Genomic DNA, 24559 nt, shown 5'->3' on the forward strand with positions numbered 1-24559 from the left:
GGCCCACCCTGGCACCAAAGCCACCCGCAGAGACAGAGAGACAGAGGTGTCTCGTAACCCAATGGTATGGCAGCATCTTCAAAGCACAACTCTGGCCCATTAACAGCCAATGAGCCAAGTAAGATGGGGGACACTGGGTGCCCAGCACTAGTGGAATCCAGGCAGGACAGCGGCCCACACAGCTTCCTGCTCCCCCAGTCTCTCACCTCCCTCCTATGCTCTGCTGCTGCCGTTTACTGTACAGAGCATCACAAGTGCCACGCAGATGGCCCACGCAGCTTCACTCACGGTCCCCTGCTGCCCAGACCTCTTCCGCCCCCTGAACACATCCCTCCCGGCCCTGGAAGCAGTCACCATTTCACCCCATGAAGTTCACAATTTACAGGAGAAGCATAGGGAGAAGTAGTAGCCATACTGCTATTCATAGAAACCATTCAAGGACTGCAAATGGTTGCAAATGAAATCAATTTAATCCAATCTCAGTTTAAAGCACCCACCACAGGAGGTGCTCAAACACATGTAGGTGAAGTCAGGGCAAAGGGTCTGCACACAGTTTGCTGATGATTTCAGCAGAAGCCTTGAGAATCCTCAGCTCTTCCGTCCACAATGTTTCCACCAAAGTGAGTTGATTTATCAAAGATACTTTTTGTTCCTTCATGTGAGAAACCTGCAAGTTGTCATTAAGTTATTATTCATTGTAATAATGCAGAAATAACAAAACATATCATTTCCACCATTCTTAGGCATGTAGTTTAGCAGCTGTAAGTACTTTCATGTGCAAGGACCATACTACTCTGAACCTTCAATTACTTCCGCCACCAAAGACACAAACTCTCTCTAGTTCCCCTCGCCCCAGGCCCTCCCTGGTAACCTGCACCCTACTCTTTTTCTATGAACTTGCCTATTTGGGGTGCCACATATAACTGGAACCATACAATACTTATCCTTTTGCATTTGTCTTTTTCTTAAAGGAAATTTCAACTTATTTATTTATTTGAGAGGTAGAGAGAGAAAGTCAGCCAGATACAAACACATGTTCCACTCTGTGCATCTGACTTTACATGGATTCTGGGGAACTGAACCTAGGCCAACAGATTTTGAAAGCAAGCACTTTTACCTCTGAGCCATCTCATCAACCCTGTATTTGCCTTTTCATGCATAATGTCTTCAAAGGCATAAAATTATTTATTTCAATGCCAATCACACTTTCATACAAATAAACTGATTTATCATTTAATCAATGTTTACTAAACTAAAACATGAAAGTGAAAAAATTATTTAAAATCTATAAGAAATCATGCATCCAGGCCTGGTAGTGCATGCCTTTGATTCTTGCACTTGGGAGGCTGAGGCAGGAAGATCATCATGAGTTTGAGGCCAGATTGGTCCTAACAGAGTTAATTTCAGGTAAGCCTGGACTAGAGTGAACACCCTACCTCAAAAAAAAAAAAAGGCAAGAAATCATGCAATAACTTCTCTTAGGCTGGAGAATAGCTCAGCAGTTAAAGGGCTTGCCTGCAAAGCCAAAGGACAATGGTTCAATTCCCTAGGACCCATGTAAGCCAAATGCACAAGGTGGCACTTGCATATAGAGTTTCTTTGCAGTGCCTGGAGACCCTGATGTGCCCATTCTCTTATTCTCTCTCTGTCTCTCATAAATAAATAAATAATATTTTTAAAATAAATAAATAATAATTTCTATCTACTTAAATATGAAGCAAGCATACAGAATCAAACGATGTGTTTAGGAATGAATGAATAAAGAAAATGTGGTATACTTCCTACACAATGGAATATAATCTTAGAAAACCAAAGGGCTGGTAATGTAACTCGGTGACAGAGTGCATGCCCAGCAGGTGTGAGGCCCTAGGTCCAATCTGCAGTAACACAAAAGGGCAGAAGTGGAGGGGGATCCTCTTATTTGGAACAACATGAATGAACCTGGAGAACATTAGGTCACATGAAACAGACCAGGCACATAAAGTCAAAACTTACAGGTTCTCACTTGTATGTGGGGTATAAAAGACTTGAACTCTTAGAAACAGTGCAGAATCATGGTTACCAGGTGGGGGAGGTGGCTGGAGAATGGATGGAGGACATATTAGTCAGAAGACACAAAATATCAGCTAGATAGGAGGAACAAATTCTAGAGATCTAATGTGTATCATGGTGACTACAGTTGATAGCAATATGCATATTGTGAATGTAAAAACTGGTAAGAAACTAGGGCTATAAAGATTGCTCAGAGGAAGCCGGGCATGGTGGCGCACGCCTTTAATCCCAGCACTCAGGAGGCAGAGGTAGGAGGATTGCCGTGAGTTCGAGGCCACCCTGAGACTACATAGTGAATTCCAGGTCAGCCTGAGCCAGAGTGAGACCCTGCCTTGAAAAACCAAAAAAAAAAAAAGATTGCTCAGAGGTTAAAGGCACTTGCTTGCAAACCTTAGTGGCCTGGGTTCTATTCCCCAGTATCATGTAAAGCCACAGCGCACAAAGTGGTGCATGTGCCTGGAGTCCCTTTGTAGTGGCAAGAGGCCCTGGTATGTCCTCACTCCCCCACTTCTCTCTCCTCTCTGCTTGCAAATAATAAAATTTATTTTTAAAAAAATAAAAGTGTGCCGGGTGTGGTGGCACACGCCTTTAATCCCAGCACTTGGGAGGCAGAGGTAGGAGGATCGCCATGAGTTTGAGGCCACTCTGAGACTACATAGTGAATTCCAGGTCAGCCTGGGCTAAAGTGAGACCCTACCTTGAAAAACTAAAAAAAGAAAAGAAAAAAGAAAATTTCTGGGCTGGAGAGATTGCCTAATGGTTAAGGCCTTTGCCTATGAAGCCTAAGGACCCAGGTTCAATTCCTCAGTACCCACATAAGCGAGATGCACAGTGGTACGTGAGTCTGGAGTTCATCTGCAGGGGCTAGAGGACCTGGCATGCCCATTCTCTATATCTGCCTCTCTCTCTCACACACACTTTCTCTCACAGAATGGATAAGGAAAAAATTTTTGAAATATTTTTAAAAAGAAAGAAAATTGCTAAGAAAGTCGATTTGTAAGAGTTCTCATCGTGGGCTTGGGAGAAGACTCAGCAAATAAGAGTGTTTACTGAGCAAGCATGAGGACCTGAGCTTGATCCCTGCAGCCGTGTAAAAACCCAGGTGTGGCCATGCATGCCTGTAACCCAGTGCTGCTGAGAGGGATGCCGACAGGACAATCACTGGGGCTGCCTGTTGGCCAGTCTGACAAAAATAAAATAATATGAGCTCTAGGCCCAAGGAGAGACTTGTCTCATGAGAATCAGTCAGAAGAGCAATAGAAGGACATCCAATATCCTCTTGCCTCCACAAACATATACACAACATGTGTGTATACAGGGTGTGTGTGTCTGCACACACATGTGAATACACCATACCACATATTACAAATACAGACACACACTCCAAAAAAGAATCATTCTCCTCACACAAACATATGTGAGGTAATACATATGCTGAACAGCTTAACCAACCAATTCCACAAAGTGCATGTATCAAAACATTATCAAGCCGGGCATGGTGGCACATGTCTTTAATCCCAGCACTCGAGAGGCAGAGGTAGGAGGATCGCTGTGAGTTCGAGGCCACCCTGAGACTACATAGTGAATTCCAGGTCAACCTGGTGCAGAGTGAGACCCTACCTCGGGAAAAAAAAAAAAAAAAACCAGAAAACATTATCATGTACACATACACATACATAAAACTTTTAATGTAATTAAAGAAAAAATGTTAAAGTATATTAACTGTCAATCAAATACAGAAATTACATACATCCATTTGTTGAAGATTCTCATCACTGCTCTAATAGCATGCACAAAACAAGTAACTTTATAACCAGAATACTCATTTCAGAAAAGCATGTAAAAGTATAGAAACATACCTTTTGAAGCACAGCAGTAGTCTCCTCTATGAATTGATAGCATATTTTCTGGGCTATGTCCAAACTTGTCTTCTCATTTATATCTGAAATTACTTCACCAAGGAGTACTTTTTTCCAACATGTACTAAAACCAAAATGTCCAATAAGATCATTTAGCAGGATCTCAAAAAATAAAGACAGAACTGCAGCGAAGTCTAAGACAAGGACAACCCCGACAAGGGCAAGTCACACAGCAGCGGCCACGTGGTGCTCATGGCTGAGGATCAGAAAAGCCCCGTACCTCTCCACCCCAAACACCTGAGGTTGTAACCAGACGCCAGTAAGACCAGCACATGTGGAACTTACAATTTTTCAGCTTCCAGGCATAACAACTTAAGAGCTGTGAGTAACCTCCAAGATGGCCCATCCCATCCGAATGTCAAATTTCTAAAATAGGAAAACAAGTTAATGAATCTGTCACTTCAGGGCTTCATGACAAATGGCCAATGTCTGAGGAGTCAAATATTCTTTTTAATGGATACACAAAGAAGTTTACCTGCAATCTTGTTAAAAAAAAAAAAAAACAAGAAAACAAAAAAATAGCCGGGCATGGTGGTGCATGCCTTTAATCCCAGCACTCGAGAGGCAGGGGTAGGAGGATTGTGAGTTCAAGGCCACCCTGAGACTACATAGTGAATTCCAGGTCAGCCTGGACTACAGTGAGCCCCTGCCTCCAAAAAGAAACAAAAGACAAGAGAAAAATAGCAAATATTCATGAAGGAAGCCTACCTAACAGAAAACTGCACAGTGAAAGCTATTTCCAATCAATTTCAATATGAAGCTGAACTTGGCTGAGGGCCAGGGCTAAAGGACACGCAGCACAGCGACAGTGCGATGAACAAGGAAAATTTGTGATCAAACAAAAGAGCCACCACAGCACACCGCCCTCACACTGCGACTGGATTGTGGAAAACTGGTTTCATCCAGAAAAGAAAATTTCAAAGGGAGAACCTAAGTCCTGTCTATCCCACTGCTGGAGACCTAGGCCATGCTGTCAGATGACGGGTCCTCCCTAAAGGCCAACCTGGCCTACGATGCCCAGTGCCATCCCACCAGACCACATGGCAGAGACAAACTCACCCTGGGCCAGCTGGGCACATACTTTAATATTTCAAATTTGTCTCATATTCCCTAGCGAGTGTCTTCCACTGTAGTAGCCACAACACAGAACACAACTGTGCCACGCAGAGGAGGAGCTTAATAAACACCTGCCTGTCCGCTCACACAGTCAGTCTCATACCTACAGAAACCCTCAAATGTCCTGAAGGAATAAATTCAAAACAGAAAAGCACTTACTCTATAAAGCCATGATCCTTTAAAATGGAGATCTTTTTGTGCATCTGTTGATCTGCTGATGGGAGATATTTAACAAGCATTTCTACATTTTAAAAAGAAAAAAAAATCAGAAAGTTAGGGTTTAATTCTGACAGAAGAAGTAAGATTGTCTTTTCCTTCTTTGGCTCTTCCTTCCCATTAACAGTCACAACACGCATAGACTGTGTCAAGAAGTGTCCTCTTCAAGGCCAACTCACTGCAGTCACAACCAGGCCTGAGAAGCTGGGCGAGTTCTGATTTCAGCACATGACACCCACAAGCTGGGCTCGTGTTCCCACTAAGTACCAACAACATACCCAGTTATTAAGGCTCTGGAATAACTGCTGGGAAAGTACAGCCCACAAATGAACAAGTTCAATGAAAGCAAGGAAACACAATACTGAGTTTTATGAGCTGAAATTTTTATTTTCTAATTTACTTACTTACTTTAATTAATTATTTGGGCAGTGCCAAGGATCCCACCTGGGGCCTTGAGCGCGCAAGCTAGGGCAAGCGCTCAACGCTGAGCTCCATCCCTAGCACACACAGTGCCTTCCAGAGAGGAAGCGCTTCCTAATTTGGGTTTCTTTCTCAATACTCATATTGCATCTTCAGTGACAGTGAAAGCGTTTAGGTATATTTTATCGCCCTCCATCCATGAAGGCCACTTTCATTTCTCTCTGTTTTGTCTTACCTTCTGTGCCAGCCAGAACTTCGCTGTCTCTACTTAAAACATTTAAATCCCACAGTCAATGAAAGCAAGACCAGCTCTGCCCGGGATGAAAGGAAGCTATGTGGTAACGTTTTGCGACTTTTATTGTCTCAGAAAGCAACCACGTCTCCTAGGGAGAAGGAGGTAGAATATCCTAACAAGAAGGGCGGAGCCGACTCCCACCTCTTGAGACGGGAACACAGGCGTGAGGATTGCGCGGGGAGACGAAGCCGTACTCCAGGAGCAGCCGCCGGTTACCGTGCGGGCCGTAGCAGATGAACACCTCCTCGTGTCTCCTGCATCGGGAGGCCGCTCGGATCTCGTAGCAGGCAGTTTCCTTGTTGAACGCTGCTTTCACCTGCAACGATGGCTCTGCTCAGTGTAAAACTAAACCGCTCACGGAGATGTGGCTTCAAAGGTGGATGCCAAATGCACTTGGCCAGTGAAGGGAAACTTCAGCTCACTTCTGCCTTCCCGTCAGCTTGACCCCAGGAGACAAGGCAGTGGGCCAGAGAGCTGCGGGGCTCGCCAGCACGTGCCTGACACTGGTCAGAGGAGAGAGAGAGCAGCCGCCCTGTCATGAGCAGTCTAAGGAAGAAGGTTTGACGGTATTAAGAGGCCACAAAATATCTTGGGCTCTAACAGCTCTGTGTGGTCTCTGCCACAAGTTTTTATTTGATTACAATCCTTTAAATCTATAAAACCATTCTGAGCTCAGGGCCTTCTGGCTACCCACCAGTGAGTTAAGAGTTTGTGTTCTTCCCATACAAGTCTATAAAATCCCTGGTTTGGAGCACAAATGCCCCCAAAAGCCCAATAAAAATAAAGTCAGGCTGCTGAAGACTTACTGAGTTACTTGACGTCAGTCACCAACATCAACCACAGACCTCTCATCTAGCCCCGGGCTCCTGCACTGCAGACATTGGAAAACACATCTTTCTATAAAAGGGGCACGTGGAAAGGCCAGGGATTGCCACAGGCTCAAGAGGGCACCACAGGACATCTCTGAGCTCTCCCCTGACTGCCATGTGGGACAGTAAGTAACCAACCTTTTCACAGTGGCATGTCACGTTAGGGGGGCAGCACACATAGACCCCAATCCAGGGTACCCAAATGGGTTACATGTAAGCTGACAGACTTTCCTCTGTCCTCCAAGCTTTCTCCCAGCACGCTCTGCAAATACACTCATCTCCAGGCACACAGGAAAGGGGCTGGAGGAGAGGGTATCTGTGACACTCTCCCAAGGTAGGACTGTCTCCTGCTTTCTCAGACCCCTGTCTCCACAAGTATTCATCCATCCAGTAAACATTTACCCAACCCCTTTGCATGCTGGGCCTTGCCCTGAAGGACATGAATTAGGAAAAAGGAAGCCTTTTGCTGACAGATATTTAGCTAGGACTGGTCCACAGAAGCATGCCTGCGCTGGCTAGACTAGAACTCACATCAGATTCAGTCGTATCCAAGATGGCTGCAAGCAGCAACCTCCTAGCCCCACCTCAGCAACAGCTCCCTGTTTCATCCTCAAGTTTTCCTGGGCTTAGCACACCTGTGGGTTGGCCCTTCTGAGTCAGCCTCTTGAGCCTTCTGGCCAATCAGCTTCCTCCCTTACATACGTGAGTCTGATGATGAGGCTCATCCTGACTGGATGTCTGGTTCATATACATGGACCTTTGAGCCCTCTTGGTCCCTCACCCTTTTTCCCTCCCCCTCCTTCTGCTCTCCTAGCCCCTGTATGAGGGGAGTCTTCTCATTCTCCCCTCCCCCTTCCCTGCCTGGCTGGGAAGGGAGGGTATTTATTTATTTATTTATTTTGGCTTTGCTCTCCTGCTTTGCCTTCCCTCTTAATCCTAATGCTCCCTAAAATAAGTCTCATAATTCAAATTTATTCTCCTCTGAGCCTTTAATTCTTTGATAACTTAGACAAGGAGGGGAAGTTAAGAGCTCAAGGACCTGGAGAGCTCTTATATCGTGGTGGAAATCTTATCCCTCCCAGGACTCCATCCCCGTATCATGAGCACTGGGATTACAATGAGAAACAACACAACATTCCCAGTCTCAAAGATCCCAAAGCTCACTGGGATGATTCAATTCAATCACTAATCTGAGCCAAGACATACACTTTGACAGCTATGCCACCACGAGTAAAAGAGAAAGGACGGGAAAGCCAGTTAGACCTCACCCCAGCCTGGAAGAAGCAAGAAGGGAAGGACTCCGTGGCAGGAAAGGCAATCCAGGGGACACAGAGCAGGACTCTGCAGCCTGGAGACAAGGGCAGAGCTGGGAGAACAACAGAATAGCGGGGCTCAAACAGCGGCCCGGGGGCAGGCGGCCTAGGAGATCCACTTGAAACCAGATTTCTCCCTATGACTGCATCACTACTCAAAGCCGCTGTTTCTACATGTTGGGATCTTTATGCAAAACAGCACATGTTCCAAATCAGCTTCTCACCTGGACATGTGGGCTGTGATTCAGCAAATCCAGGAACGGAGCGAGTGCACACGTGTCTGGCTCTGCGGAAAGGCACTCGTGCCTCCTGGGCCTCAGGTACACAGCTCTGGTGTTGACCGTGCACCAGGCCCACAAGAAGGCGCTGTAGCTGAAGACGCTGCCCACAGCCTCCACAAACAGAGGCTGCAAGGAAGAGAAGAAGGCTCTGGAGGAAGCAAAGAACTCCTGCACATGGGCGCGCTGCTCTTTGGCCTTTGCTTTTAAAGGTTTGGGAAGAAGATCAACCACTTCTGGCTCCAAACAGGCAGGGCAGGTGTACCATGTGGGTAAAATGTCCAGGTAAGGCTTCCAGGGAGACAGGACCCCTGCATGCTTCTCTGTGACTAAAAAGGTACATAGGGCCAGTATAGGAGATGGAGGAGGCTTCCACCTTGCAAATGCAAAGACAGATGGAAGGGATTAGTTTTATTCAAAGTGTGGAGTAAGCAAGCAGTTTGTTTTGCTGCCAGAGGAACTGTCCTCAAAGTGTCAACCCCAAGGGCTTACTTGCTGCCCCCACACAGGGGCTTCCTTCCTGACTAAGGCCTTTTCTCTTCAGAGCACACCTTGGCCAAGTGCTTCCAACTAGCCATAGGCATGTGTCAGAACCACTGATTCACCAATGCAACCTCCGTAACTGTGTAGATAAGATTCTTATCTGCAAAACATCTCCTTGCTTCCAACATGCTTCTCTTGCCGAAGCTTGTAGCCTTGTTTCACCTTGTAAGGACGTAAAATCTGGGGCTGAGAGGTCTGATGGGATGACCCTGGACCATCCAACACAGTGAATACTGGGCCTTTTAACTATTTAAATTACTTACAATTAAATAACAGTTAAATTCCCCAATACCCACGTAAGCCAGATGCACAAGGCTGTGCATGTGTCTGGAGTTCCTTGGCAGTAGCCAAAGACCCTGCTGCACCCTTTCTCCCCCCCCCCCCCAGTCATAAATAAATAACTATAAATAAAATATTTTTGAATATTTAAAATATTTTTAAATGATATTTAAATTTTCATTTCTAACACAAGCCACATTCCAATGACTCATCAAGCATGTGTGGCTCCTGGCTACTATGTTGGATAATGTAAAACCAAACATGTCTACTGCTGCCAGACATTCTAGTGGACAATAACAAGAGGAGAACATACATGTTCCTTATGTACTTAACAGAGTTCCCAGACTTTTGTTCCTAAACTTATGGGCTCTAATACAAACCAGATAATTTTTTTTTGAGAAATTACCAGTAAACAACCCCATGTGGTATAAATGAACCTTTCAAAGTCCAGATTCCTATGTTACCATACATTCTACTCAAAATCTCTGAGTGATTCGGAACATAAGCCCTCAAAGCATCCTTGCCTCCACACAGGCCTGTAAAAATGCCAAAGGGGGTAAAAAAAAAAAAAAAATCTAGAGCTTATCTCAGGTTAAGAAACAGCACAGTCTTTGAATCTTGAAACTTTAGAAACCCCTTCTGCTGAGGACCACACCCTTTCTGTCCTCAAGGGCGCTCCAACACCAAGAGCCACCATAATACAGAGCCCTGCGTACCTTTTTAGCCTCTTCTAAATAACAATAATTCTTCCATAATGTCAAGCAAATGCAACAGAGCAAGTGTGCTGGCTTGAATGAGGCACACCTCACAGCCTCGTGTGTCTGGAATCCTTGGTCCCTAGCCAGTGGCAGTTTAGGAGGTAGAGCCCTGCTGGGGAAGTGTGCTGCTGAGGGTGGGCTTTGGTGTGTTGTAACCCAGCTTCCCTCTTGCTCAGCACACTCTTGCTGCTTCCTGTCAGCTCCTGTGGCAAAATATGATGTGGTGACTCTGCTCTGCCATCCTTTCCCTGCCATAATGAAACCTCCCCCTCTAGACCTTAAGCTGAAATATAAACCCTTTTAGCCCATCTGCTACTTTGGGTCAGTTCTGTTCTAACCACAAAAGTAAGGTAAAACTAACACACAGTGAACCAACATCTGCCAAGCCCTTCTGTGATGGAGGGAAATGGGCTACTGGCAGACAAGGCCTTACCATCATTTCATTTTCTGTTCTAGTAAGTGAGGAGCAGGACCCACCGACATCTCCAGCAGCCTATTAAAGAAATCAGACATTGGGCTGGAGGACTGGAGAGATGGCTTAGTGGTTGAGGTGCTTGCCTGCAAAGCCTAAGGACCCATATTCAACTCTCCCAAATAAATAAATAAGTAAATAAAATATTTAAAGAACTTAGAAATTTAGTTCACCCTGATTTAAGAACCAACATCCCAGAGCAGAATAAATCTTCTAAGCTATTCCAGATATTTCTTAGCTAAACAAGGGGCTGGGCAATCATCTGCTATGCCCTGAGGTCACATTTGTCCATGGCAGAGGCTTGCAGAGAGAAGCGCTAGCAGAAGATATGCATGATTTGGTCACTTACTTCTGAATGTAGGGCCCTAAGGAGCTCTGAATCACAGTGTCCGTGGTGAGCAAACAACTCTCAGGCAACGAAATAATCATCTGTCCCTCCTTGCCAAACAGAAAGGAAAATTAGGACACTTATGTCTGGGGAAGGACCAGGGGGATGGTGATATGTACAGTCTCTGGTTCCATAATCACAAACAGGAGACCCCTACAATCTAACCACCATCCACCAGAGAGCTCATTCCCAACTCCCTGAGTCAGCGACTCGGCACAGCTGCTGTAGCACCACGTTACAACTCCCGAAGGAAGCACAGGTTCAGCATGGGATTGACACCCACCTGTCAACCTTGGCACATCTGAACCACCCAGTAAATGTTGTCCAGCAAAGCAGGAACAGTGGCATGAACCTAGCGTTCTAGCCACTCAGGTTAAGGTAAGAGGATCAGTTGAGCCCAGGAATTTTTGTTGTTTGCTTTGTCTGTTTGTTTGTTTGTTTGTTTGTTTGAGGTAGGGTCTCACTCTAGGCCAGGCTCACCTGGAATTCACTCTGTAGTCTCAGGCTGGCCTCAAACTCCCACTGATCCTCCTACCTCTGCCGCCTGAGTGCTGGGACTAAAGGTATGCACCACCATGTCTGACTAAGGGATTTTGTGGGGGTTTTTTGTTTGTTTTTTGTTTTTGTTTTTTTGAGGTAGGGTTTCACACTAGTCCAGGCTGACTGGGAACTCACAATGTAGTCTCAGGATGGCCTAGAAATCATGGCGATCCTTCTACCTTTGCCTCCCAAATGCTGGGGTTAAAGGCGTGCACCACCACACCTGGTGGAATTTTTAAATATTACAAGTATGGGGCTAGGAAGCCTGCCAACCTGGGTTTGATTCCCACTCAGGTAGGCTGGACTCAGAAAGTGGTACAAGAGTCTGTTGTTCATTTGCAGTGAAAAGAGGCCCTAGCATATGCATGTGCATGCACACATAAGTGCAAATAAATAAATGGGGGGGGGGAAGAAACTGTTTAATACTAATAAGTTTCAGTAGCACATTAAATTTCAATGATAGGTAGCTATATATATATAAAGAGAGACATACACATATATGTCAGCATAATAAAATTATAGCATTGAAGTAACATTCTTTTGGCTAAACATACATACATTTAATTTTAAAATTAAAAATAAATTTGGGGACTGAAAAGATGCCTTAGTGGGAAAAGTGCTTGATTAACAAGCATAACAACCTGAGTCTGCTCCTCAGAACCTATAGAAAAATACAGGCTGTGGTGGCCTGTGCCTGTAATCCCAATGCAGGGAGGCACAAACGTATTTCTCCCTGAGCTTGATGGAGCCAGCTTAGCCTACTTGATCTCTATGCCAAAAAAAGATAGATGTGAATTATGTTTAACTCACTTGATTTCAACCATAAAAACAGCACAGGCAAACCTATCATGGGCTTCAAAGATAATAGAGAAGCTCTCACCTTCAGGGACGTTCTGCTCCTCAGCCCTCTTCCTGTTCCTAGGAAAACAAAGGCAGAAAAGAAGTAAATCTTCATATCATATACCTTCAAAGCCCTACAGATCCTCTTTGAATTAAAAAAAAAAGTGAGTCAAAATTACCCAAAGATAAAGCCAACTCTCTCTCAGTTCTTAACACCCAGGGAAGATGGGGTCATGAATCTGCTATGGGAAGCATCCTCGAAGCTCATACTCACTGGCATTCAATCCACCACAGAAAGTTATCAGAAGCCAAAATGAATTCATGAATGTCACTCCTGACAAATGGAGTCAGGAGAGACCATGAAAGGAAGGTCTTCATATTTGATTGTCTTATAATAGAATGAAGCACAAAATACTTTGATAGAACCACAATCTTACATAAAAATGCTTCTGAGAGAGGCTGCTGGCCTAGAGAGATGGCTCAGCAGTTAAGGCATTGCCTGCAGTACCCATGTAAAGCCAGATGCACAAAGTGGTATATGCATCTGGAGTTCATTTTCAGTGGCGAAATGCCCTAGTACTCACTCATTCACACACACACTCTCTCTCTCCCTCCTCCCCCTCTCTGTCTCTCTGCTTGCAAATCAATAAGTAACTAGAAGGCTGCTCAGTAGATGTAGTGCTGGGATGCAGCTCCAGACCAGACAGTTTATGGGAGAAATGGCATTTATTTGAAGCTTACAGACCCAGGGGAAGTTCTATAATGGCAGAAGAAGCTGGGCCCCACCTCCACCTGTCCAGGCAGAGAAAAAAGCAAAAAAAAAAAAAAAAAAAAAAAAAAAAAAGCCACCGCCGCCACCACACCTTAGGGCTAGAACCCAATATCCAGCCATGGAGACACCTCCTCCAGCCAGGCAGTTTCAGATCTAAACTACAAACTTCAATAAACTCCCACATGGACTGGGGGACCTCCATTCAAACGACCATAGTAGCCATCTGCTAGGCATCTGGGGCAGCCTTCATTCCTGATCCTTCTGGCAATAGGTAATTGTTTCAGAACAACTGTGTGACCGTCTCATTGTACCTTTAATTTTTTCTTGCTTTGCTTCTCTCAACACATCTGTAGTTTACTGTGGTACAAGTACTCAGCACTGCAATGCCCTGCAACTGTGGATTAGACGTTGTTTGGAGAGCCAACCTCTCGTTGTTTAGGCCAACAGCCAAAGTCACTATGTATAAGTGGCTGACATTGGGAACAACTTCACATGTATCACTGCACTTGGCCAGGGGCACACACAGGAAATCATCTGTCTTGAGAGATGTAAGAGGAAGTTAATTTGTTCCAAATTAGTTACCTAATGGCAACATAAATGATCAGATCATGTTAATGGCCAGAGGGAATGTTCAGTGGCAATAAGGCTTATTACGGTAAATTGTCTACAGTGTGCCAAATGGTGAGCTTCAGGCTCCTAACAGCCAGCTATATCTGCTTCAGCAGAACCTGGTCCTCTGAAAGGCACCTTGGTTTCCTTTATGGTTATCTCCAACCCACCCACAGCCAGGGGCACAGCACAGAACACTCTCCAAGTTCTGTGACAGAATGATCCAGAACTGAATGTCAATCTATCCTCTATAATAAGCTCTTCGGTTTCGAGAAGAAAATATTAACTTACTTCAGCTCAGATAATCATGGAAGCCTTTACATCTGCCACACAGACAGCTGTTCCTCCAACACGTGGAGAACACAGACCCAAACTGGCTAAGGACTATTCCTCCAACAGGTGGCGAACACAGACCCAAACTAGCTGAGGGCTGTTCCTCCAACTCTGGAGAACACAGACCCAAACTTGCTGAGGGCTGTTCCTCCAACAGGTGGAGAACACAGACCCAAACTAGCTGAGGACTGTTCCTCCAACACGTGGAGAACACAGACCCAAAGCAGCTGAGGGCAGTATTTGCTGAGGCCTTGGTAAAGTAAGCCCCTCCACTGGCTGGCCCAACTGTTCCTCCCTCAGAAAACTATTCTTACTGGATTTACAACAACCCTATCAGCCTGTGTAGTTTGAAAAGTCCTATGAAACCACTTCACAACAGGTCACAACAAAAGTGTCTTTCCTAGCTGGATGTGGTGGCGCACACCTTTAATCCCACCACTCAGGTGGCAGAGGTAGGAAAATGAGTTCCAGGCCACCCTGAGAATCATGAATTCCAGGTCAGCCTAGGCTACAGTGAGATACTACCTCAAAAACAAAAAAGAGTCCCTTTCCTTTGAGGAATCAGCAAAGACATTTCCTTTGGGTCAAAAGACATTCCAGGAATACCTGTACTTCTGCTAAGTAGACAACTTAGTTAGGTTGACAGAAGCCTCAGATGCAGGTCACTGATCCTAGCAACTGCATCGGCTGTTTACCTCAAGGGCTAGAGAGATGGATCAGCGAGTAAAGCACTTACCATGCCAACATGAGGACTTAAATACTGATCCCCAGCACTCAAGTAAATAAATGGCAAAAGGGCATGGCCCACTGTAATGCCAGTGCTCTGGAGGCAGAGACAGGAAATCCCTGGGGCAACAGAACTAGCTAGAGAGATCTTGTCTCAATAAGTAAGTAAATAAATAAATAAGGAGAGTCACTGAGGAAGATACCTTTATCAACCTCTGGCCTCCATACACACACACACACACACACACATACACATGCACACACACACCCACACAATACCCCATAAACACACAAAAGATGAGTCAAATTTATAGTTGACCTCCTACAGGTAGGTAAGATATTTTGTTTCTCAATTGTTATCCTAAATTGTGACTTCACTCTCCCTCAAATTCAATTTATTTTGCCACCTTGTCATTTCTCCCCAGAGGACATTTCCTTTTCTTTGCCCAGCAAGGTAAAGTACAAATACACAACAGAGCCCCCCGGCAGGAAGCCCAACACACACTACAGCTGAGGCCAGAGATAGCAGAGCCCACTGCGAGAACCACCCCAGCCCTCAGCTAAGACCAGGGAGTCTAATGTCAGCTCTTACCTGGAAAACAAGCAGGTACTAAGTTTGCATCTTCAAACTTCCTGTCTTTCAGCCACTTTTTTAGCTCTATAAATTCAGACTTGTAGCTTTCATTCACTATCAGGAGAGAATATATAGTGATTAAAATCACTGTATCATCATCAGATCACAAATTAAAAGATTTACATTTAGGGTTGGAGAGATGGCTTAGCAGTTAGGCACTTGCCTGTGAAGCCTAAGGACCCCGGTTCGAGGCTCATTTCCCCAGGGCCCATGTTAGCCAGATGCACAAGGGGGCGCACGCGTCTGGAGTTCGTTTGCAGAGGCTGGAAGCCCTGGTGCGCCCATTCTCTCTCTCTTTCTATCTGCCTCTTTCTCTCTGTCTGTCGCTGTCAAATAAATAAATAAAAATGAACAAAAAATTTTTTAAAAAAGATTTACGTTTATTTTTCACACATGTGTAGTATGTGTGGCGTGGTGTGGTGTGTGCGAGATAAGTGATGCATACACGTGCATGTGCTAATGAGATGCTGTGAGCTGGCCTGTGGCACACATGATCTTGCCTGAGTAGTCACAGAAGACCTTCTCCTTATTTGGGTTTTTTGAAGTAGGGTCTCGCTCTAGCCCAGGCTGACCTGGAATTCACTATGCAGTCTCAGAGCGGCCTTGAACTCACAGCGATCCTCCCATGTGCTGGGATTAAAGGTGTGCACCACCACACCCAGCAAGAAGACCTTGTTCCATCACTCATTGTTCCAGCAATGCCCCCTCCACCCCAGGACTGGGGTTATGGTGTGTGTGACCATGCCCAACTGTTTTGCATGTGTTTTGGAGAGTCAAACACAGGCCCTCATGCTTGCTCAGGAAACACACTTAACTGCTCAGCCATCTCTCCAGCCCTAGAGGTACACATATGATGATGTGGAAGACAAGCAGATCGCAAAAGGAACTAAATTATACTAGAAAACACAAATGGTATCAGCTAAGCAGCCCATCCATTATCAGCATGATAATCTCATCACTTGCACAAAAGCATTTGATAAAATTCAACAGCTGTCTGATAAAAATTCTCAGCAAAGGTGGGGAGATGGCTTAGTGGTTAAAGGTACTTCTTGGAAGCCCTGCCAGCCTGCGTTTGATTCCTCAACACACATGTAAATCCAGATGCAAAAAGCAGCACTAGGAATTGGCATTCATTTGCAAGAGCAAGAGACCCTTCTGTGCCCAAACGCATGCAAATAAATTTTAAAAATATATTTTTATTAAAAAAAATTTCTAGCAAATAAAGACAGAAGAAAATCTCCTTAACCAGGTAAAAATATATAACAAAAAACAGAGAGCTGTGCTTATAAATTTAGCTCAGCGGCAGAGCTTTTGCCTAGCATACATAAAGCCTAAGGTTCAATTCTAAGTACTACTACAAAAAAAAAAAGCACAGAGCTGACATATTAATAGTAAAAGCTAAGTGCTTTCCTCCTAACATCAGGAACAAGGCAAGGATTGTCCCCACTTTCATTCAAGCCAGTGGAATAGGACAAGCAAAATGAAAGGATAGAAATGGAAAAAAGCAGTGAAACTGTCTTTATTTTCATAAGACATAAACAGCTACATAAAATTTCAAAAAGTATTTCTACATACTAGTAATAATCAAAAAATCAGGCTGGAGAGATAGCTTAGCAATTAAGGTGCTTGAGGGCAAAACCTAAGGATCCAGGTTCTATTCCCCAGTGCCAACATAAGCCAGATGAACAAGGTGGCGCATGTATCTGGAGCTTGGAGTGTGTTTGCAATGGCTAGAAGCCTGGACAAACCCATTCTTTCTTTCTTTCTCTCTCTCTCTCTCTCTCTCTCTCAATAATTTATAAGTAAATAAATAACATTTTTAAAGATTCAACTTATAAATTTCTTATCATTTGCAACATCATAAAAATATTAAACTAGCTGGGTGTGGTAGCACATGTCTTTAATCCCAGCACTTGGGAGGCAGAGATAGGAGGATTGCTGTGAGTTCAAGGCCACCCTGAGACTACCAAGTGAATTCCACGTCAGCCTGGGCTAGAGCAAGACCCTACCTCAAAAAAACAAAAAACAGGGGCTGGAGAGATGGCTTAGTGGTTAAGCACTTGCCTGTGAAGCCTAAGGACCCCAGTTCAAGGCTCTGTTCCCCAGGACCCACGTTAGCCAGATGCACAAGGGGGCGCACGCATCTGGAGTTCGTTTGCAGTGGCTGGAAGCCCTGGCGCGCCTGTTCTCAATCTTTCTCTCTCAGTCTCTTTCTTTCTCTCTCTCTCTCTCTCTCTCTCTCTCTCTCTCTGTCACTCTCAAATAAATAAAAAATGAACAAAAAAAAATTAAATTAGAAAATATGTATGACGTTCATCAAAAGCTGCAAAATATTACTGAGAACAAGGACTTCACCCTCAAAAAATATTGACATGGGCCAGAGAGGTGACTTAGCAGTTAAGACACTTGTCTTTGAAGCCAAATGACCTCAGTTTGATTCCCCAGGACCCACGTAAGCCAGATGCACAAAGTGGCACATGCATCTGGAGTTCGTTTGCAGTGGATGGAAGCCCTGGCTTGCCTAGTCTCTTGCTGTCTCTCTCTCTCTCTCTCGCTCTTGTTCTCTCTTTCTCTCCCTCTCTACCTTTTTCCCTCTCTCGAATAAATAAATAAATAATAAAATAAAAAACTGACAGCTTATCTGGGAAACAACACTTACATGTGAACCCCTGGAACAGTAATGGGTCCTTAAAAGCAAAAGCTAACATGAGTGGAAATTAGAAATGGCCTTAACAACAATATAAGACCTCAGCTGAGTATTAAAGGTTACAGAGAAGGAGATTAGGATCAAAATACAGTATACTCAAATATGAAAACTGTCAATAAAAAGAATATAACAGAGCTGGAGAGATGGCTTAGTGGCTAAGGCACTTGCCTGCAACACCAAATGACCCAGGTTCAATTCTCCAGGACCCACATAAGCCAGATGCACAAGGTGACGCATGCGTCTGGAGTTCATTTGCAGTGGCTGGATGCCCTGGTATGCCCATTCTCTTTCTCTCTCTCTCTCCCTCTCACAAATAAATAAACAAAAACTTTTTTTAATTAAAAAAAAAAAAGAATATAACAGAAGCTGGGCATGGTGGCACACACCTTTAATCCCAGCACTCAGGAGGCAGAGGTAGATGGATCACTGTAAGTTCAAGACCACCCTGATACTACATAGTGAATTCCAGGTCAGCCTGGGCTAGAATGAGACTGTACCTCAAAAACTGTCTTTCTCTCTGTGTCTGTCACTTCCAAAATAAATAAATAAAAAAAAAAAAAAGGAGTATAAGGTCACCATTATAAAATGTTCTCCTTGAACACTATGTGACTTTGGACAGAGGCTCAGGGCATGAACAGAGAGTAGTCAGTAAAGGCGGTCTTTTCTTCTGACTGTCAAGGAAGAAACAACGAAGTACCTCCTCTTGATTCAGAACTGGAGAAGAGTTTTCGCCTCCTGACCCGGCTTGCTCTTCCTCTTGACTTCCGCATCCTAACCTGCCACTTCCGCACAGGTGCCAACCTAAAATAAAAACATCCTTGGCCTTACTATCTACTTATCATAATCACCGGCCTTGCTACCTCTGAACAGACAAATACATATTTTGGCGAATTCTTTCCTTAAAAAAAAAAAAATTCTCTAAAACCTTTGTACACCTTCCTCTTTAAAGAAAAGAAAAGGAAAAAAAAAAGAGAGAGCAGACTTTTGCTCCCAGATTCCTGAGTAACTAGCTCCTAGGTTACCAACTCCCTGTTCCCCTGCACCAGATGATGTGTGAAGGACTGGAGAATCTGTTTTTCTTTTTCAGAAGGTAGCAAGACCCGAAGAGTTAAACCACCCCTGGCATCTCAGCCCAGGTCCAGGTGAAACCACAGAGGAAGTGGGGAGAGGAGCAAGAGTGCTGCTTCCAATGTGAGCCTGACAATCAGTGCCAGGGTGAAGGAGACAGACGCTGAGGATACTCAACACCTCCCAAAGCAGAGACCCAGAGGCTCCTAAGAGCTCAGCACTGAAGTAAATTAAACCACACCCACCTCGGCTCAGGGAATTTTGTGAAACAGGAGGCAGGAACTGTAAAGAGCCACAGGTTGGAATGTCTTACCCAGAGGCACTGCCGCCCCCCAGTAACTGAGCGGCTCTCACAATGCATAAACCCACAACCCCATGCGCAATACCAGCAACCCCACTGAGGAGGGCCCCCTGCAGAATGGGGGCAGAGAAAAGATGATACCAACCCATGATGTATCCAAACGAAGCATGTTCTTAATAAAAAGAAAAAGCATCTTGAGGCTTAGAATTATTAGTCAAGTCAGATTTCACTTACTCTTACCTCATACCTGTATTCAGTGAAAATCTTAGTATTTTATTGTTTAGGACTTTTTTTAAGTTTCAACCTTAATATATACTATAAATTTTAATTTCTCATCATGAAGCCAAAAAGTGAATTTTTAGATCTATCCATTGTATCTATAAATTGATGTCACCAAGTATTTTAACTGTGATCTTGCAAAATTCAGTACTTATAATTGAATTGACAAAAGTAGAAACATCTTTTGTTGAGTTATGTATTCTTTTAATACCAACTTTACATGACAGAAATCCTCAAGAAACCTTTTTTTGAGGACATTTTTGAACAGCGTTCAGAAAGAATGTTGTTGCAGAGGAGATCTGAAGTGCACGCGTGGCTTTGAGCAAAGCAGCACCGACTGGAATGCTGAAGAGCAGAACGCACTGAGGACCCGGCCTTTAAGGCAGCGTCACTACTCGTCATCCTGTGGATAGGGAGCCAGGGGAGGGAAGATGGGAAAGCCAGACTGCGCCAAGGAAAGCAAAGGACAGCAGTGACAAGGAACAGCTCTGACACCAAGCTGAAGGAAAAGTCCACGGGCTGGACAAACCTAAAAGAATAGGTTGTAGAAAACTGAAAGGGAAGACAAAACACATGACATAGACTTAAGTACCATATGACAGACAAAGAGAGGAGGCTATGTTATACGAATGTGCACACTTCAGAAATACCCCCGATGAAAGTCCAAAGAAAGCTTTGTCCTGACAGAGAAAACCTCGATCTCTGGGTGTCTTGAAGGATGAATTCAAGGTTCAGTGACTCACAGCCAGGGCTTGAACAGCTGCATTTTCAGCAGTGAGCTCTGGAGGCAAAGGGAAGGTAGGTTTTCAATAAATACTCACTCACTAAATTCATGGATAAAGTCTCTAGGACGAAATTTTACCTTGACATGTTTGTGTGTTACAGGGGCCTCAGTTCATTCGTAAGAAAATGTAACACACCCGGCATCTGAAAGCTACATTAATGGTTTAGGAAATTCCTAGATATCGATCACAAATTATCAAAGTGGGGGGTACCAGCTGATACAGATAATTATTTTTATATAAATAAATAAATATTAAATAAATATTTTTATATAAATCTAACACTTAATGTGGTGGTTTGATTTAAGTGTCCCCCATAAACTTAGGTGTTCTGAATGATAGATTCCCAGCTGATGGAGATTTGGGAATTAATGCCTCCTAGAGGGAGTGTATTGTTGGGGTTGGGCTTATGGGCTTTATAGCTAGTTTCCCCTTGCCACTGTTTGGCACACTCTCCTGTTGCTATGGTCCACCTTATGTTAGCCAGGGGGTGATGTCCACCCTCGGCTTATGCCATCATTTTACCCTGCCATCATGGAGCTTCCCCCTTGAGCCTGTAAGCCAAAATAAACCTATTTTTCCCAGAAGGTGCTCTTGGTTGGGTGATTTCTACCAGCAATGTGAACCTGACTGCAACACTCAGTGACCCGGCTCTTTATAAAATTAGGTCTCAATTAAACAGAAGTGTCTGAATACTGTCTTTTAAGTTTTGGGCTTCATTATAATTGTCTTCTTTCTCCTCTTATAACACAAGTCTGCCTGCTGTTTGTGCAATCCACTTAAATGTCCTCTGCTATAAAGTGACATATTTAGGGCTGGAGAGATGGCTTAGTGATTAAGCGCTTGCCTGTGAAGCCTAAAGGACCCCGGTTCGAGGCTCGGTTCCCCAGGTCCCACGTTAGCCAGATGCACAAGGGGGTGCACGCATCTGGAGTTCGTTTGCAGAGGCTGGAAGCCCTGGCGCACCCATTCTCTCTCTCTCCCTCTATCTGTCTTTCTCTCTGTGTCTGTCGCTCTCAAATAAATTAAATTAAATTTAAAAAAAATTAAGTGATATATTTAATACTTACATGCTTGGTTTTGAAAATTAAATTGTAATCATAAAAACATGTATTAAGCAACTAGATGTTTTATTATATTTTTCTCGATTTTTATTAACATTTTTAGATGTTTTATTATTAAATGTGATCTGTAAGCTCTTTTGCATAATGTTTTAAAGCAATGCATTTAAATGCATTACTGGTCCATAATGAATATCTTAGGAAAATACATTTTCTTATACTATTTAAAAAAAAGAAAAGAAAAAGAGAAATACTGTTTTGGGTTGTTTTGTTTTGTTTTAATTTCTTTGGTTTTTCTAGGTAGGGTCTCATTCTAGCCCAGGCTGACCTGGAATTCACTACATAGTCTCAGGCTGGCCTCAAACTCACAGCAATCCTCCTACCTCTGCCTATCAAATGCTGGGATTAAAGGCCTGCGTCATCACACCTGGCTCAAGAAATACTAAGTTTGGGGCTGGGGAGATGATTTAGCAGTTAAGAAACCTAAGGACCCAGGCTCAATTCCCCAGTTCCCATGTAAACTAGATGAACACGGGGGCACATGCATCTGGAGTTCATTTGTATTTGCTGGAGGCCCTGGCACACCCTTTCTTTCTTCCTCTCTAACTCGCTCCCCCTTTCTCCCTCCCTCCCTCCCCCTCTTCCTCCCACCCCTCTCTCTCTCAAATAAATAAATAAAATATTTTAAAAAGAAGAAATACTTAGTTTAAAAAAAAAGTTGAGCACTATAAAGGATCCCTTTTGGGTCTACCTTTGAGCACATTATGCATGTTTATACAAGAAGACCTAAAAGACATTATTTGAAAAAGTGCTAAAGGGCTGGAGAGATGGCTTGGCAATTAAGGCATTTGCCTGCAAAGCCTAAGGACCCAGGTTCCACGTAAGCCAGTGCACAAGGTGGCACATGTGTCTCACATTTGTCTGCAGTGACGAGAGACCCTGGTGTGCCCATTCTCTCTCTCTCCCTTTCTCACCCTCTCTCTGTCTCTAATAAGTAAATTTTTAACAAAAGAAAGAAAAGAAAAAGTGCTAAAGAAGGAGGCATTATCTAGGACTGGAGGGATGGCTCAACAGTTAAGGCACTTGACTGCAAAACCAAAGGACCAGAGTTCAATTCCCCAGGACCCATATAACACCAGATGTAGAAAGTGGCACATGCATCTAGAGTTTGTTTGCAGTGGATAAAGGCGGTGGTGTGCCTGTTCTCTCTATCTGCCTCTTCTCTTCTTCATAAATAAATAAAATGTGTTTGTTTAAAATAAAATAAAGCCAGGCATTGTGGCACAGGCCTTTAATCTTAGCACTTGGAGGCAGAAGTAGGAGGACTACCGTAAGTTTGAGGCCACCCTGAAACTACACAGTGAATTCCTGGTCAGCCTGAGCTAATGAGACCCTACTTCGAAAAACAATAAAAAGTAACAATGAAAAGGAGGTATTTGCTATTACTTTTGCTGCCTATTCAGTGACTTACACAAGTGCCAACGTATCATAATTTGAATATATTTTACATGCATATAAAACGTGCAACCAACATAACTGGATTTTAAATCTATTCCTTAAACAAAGCAAGCCAGGTGTGGTTGCACACAATTAATTCCAGCACTTGGGAGGCAGAGGTAAGAGGATTTTCATGAGTTCGAGGCCAGCCTGAGCCTACATAGTGAATTCCATGTTAGTGTGGGCTACAGTAAGACCCTACTTTGAAAAACCTAAAAATACGAAGATAGAAAGGAACAACCAGACAAGCTCTCCCAGCCTGAGATGACCCTCTACTTGTGTAGTGACAGGTTCAGTTTTGATCTACCAAAAGTCAATCAAAGTTGGGAAGAGGGTCAGTGGAGTTGGTTAGGGGACGAGACAGCAATGTGAAGTGAATATGGTCAAAATACAATCTATACGTATATGAAATTGTCAAAAAGAAAATAAAAATAGGGCTGGAGAGATGGCTTAGCGGTCAAGGCGCTTGCTGGCAAAGCCAAAGGTTCGATACCTCAGGAACCACATACAGTGAGATGCATAAGGTGGCACATACGTCTAGAGTTCTTTGCAGGGGTGCCCTGGCGTGCCCATTCATTCTCTCTCTCCCTGTCTCTCTATCTCTCAATCTCTCTCTCTCTCTCTCTTTGTCCGCCCAAACACATAATTAAATAAAGAAAAAGAAAATAAAAATAACATGAAATAAATGTTCACTTTGATGCCCGAGCTGGGTGCACATGGACCCCATCCCCGGCTGGCCACGGGGAGACGCGTGAGCGCCTGCGTATAGGCCACGGGAGCGACATTCGCTCAAGGAACGACTTCCGGTCGCGGGGAGGACACGGGAAGCGCGAATGACCCAGCGGGCCACCGTACGCAGAAGAAAAAGCGTTTCCTCCCCCGCCCCCCCCCCAACCCGGCTCCGGTTACCCGGGCAACGCGAGCGCCCGACCCGGAAGTCCTTCCCGCTCACCTCGTCGTTCTGCAGGCCTCGCGGTCGACGGAGGTGGGCGGGCCCCGGGCGCGCGGAAGTCCCCACGGCGCGGGAGGTGCGCGCGGAGAAGAGCCGCGCCGCCGAGGCCCGGCAGGGCGCCCGCGGCCACACAGCGGTTCTCGCCGCGCCGTCGCTCCGCTGCCGCTGGCGCGCGCATGCGCAGCTCCCCAGCGGGGGCCCTGGACCCAGGCGAGCGCAGGCCTGGTGCGCCTGCGCCCCGCACAGCAGGCCTTAGCGTAGGAAGCCTCGGCCCACGCTGCGAAGAGCCCGCCCGAGGTCTTTGCACACCCCTGGGGACCTGCTCCTGACGCCGGCCCCGGCCCCGCTGACTCCCACCCCTCTCCTCCCAGCTGCAAGGAAGACACCATAGCATGTTTCCTGACTGCCGCTGTCCACTCCATGTTCCCATTTCGGTCCTGTACTGGGATTGTTAGGGTCAAAGCCTGGACACTGACATCCCTCACCAGCTGGGCTCAAATAATGCCAATTAAAGAGATCAGGGTTGGAGAGATGGCTCAG

The 24559-nt window shown here is 44.7% G+C and overlaps 1 protein-coding gene across 3 annotated transcripts; it reads right to left on the reverse strand.

Annotated features, from left to right (window-relative positions):
- Positions 1–451: 451 nt before the first annotated feature.
- On the reverse strand, positions 452–24116 carry Setd4 (SET domain containing 4). 3 transcript variants are annotated; one of them, XM_045150102.1, is made up of 12 exons: positions 24020–24068; positions 19594–19620; positions 18777–18880; positions 15331–15426; positions 12339–12376; positions 10880–10968; positions 8425–8854; positions 6160–6334; positions 5247–5328; positions 4257–4337; positions 3912–4035; positions 452–667 (listed from the first exon to the last, which is right to left on the reverse strand). In XM_045150102.1, the coding sequence occupies exons 3-12, from the start codon at positions 18847–18849 to the stop codon at positions 530–532; spliced, it is 1326 nt and encodes a 441-aa protein (XP_045006037.1). In that variant the 5' UTR covers positions 18850–18880; positions 19594–19620; positions 24020–24068; the 3' UTR covers positions 452–529. The 3 variants fall into 3 exon arrangements, with proteins under 3 accessions (XP_045006037.1, XP_045006035.1, XP_045006036.1); XM_045150100.1 differs by lacking the exon at positions 24020–24068 and adding an exon at positions 20367–20479; XM_045150101.1 differs by lacking the exon at positions 19594–19620 and having other exon boundaries at positions 24020–24116.
- Between the last annotated feature and the right edge of the window lie 443 nt (positions 24117–24559).

The sequence above is a fragment of the Jaculus jaculus genome, chromosome 5 (assembly GCF_020740685.1).
Source record: "Jaculus jaculus isolate mJacJac1 chromosome 5, mJacJac1.mat.Y.cur, whole genome shotgun sequence".
Classification (NCBI taxonomy): Eukaryota; Metazoa; Chordata; class Mammalia; order Rodentia; family Dipodidae; genus Jaculus; species Jaculus jaculus.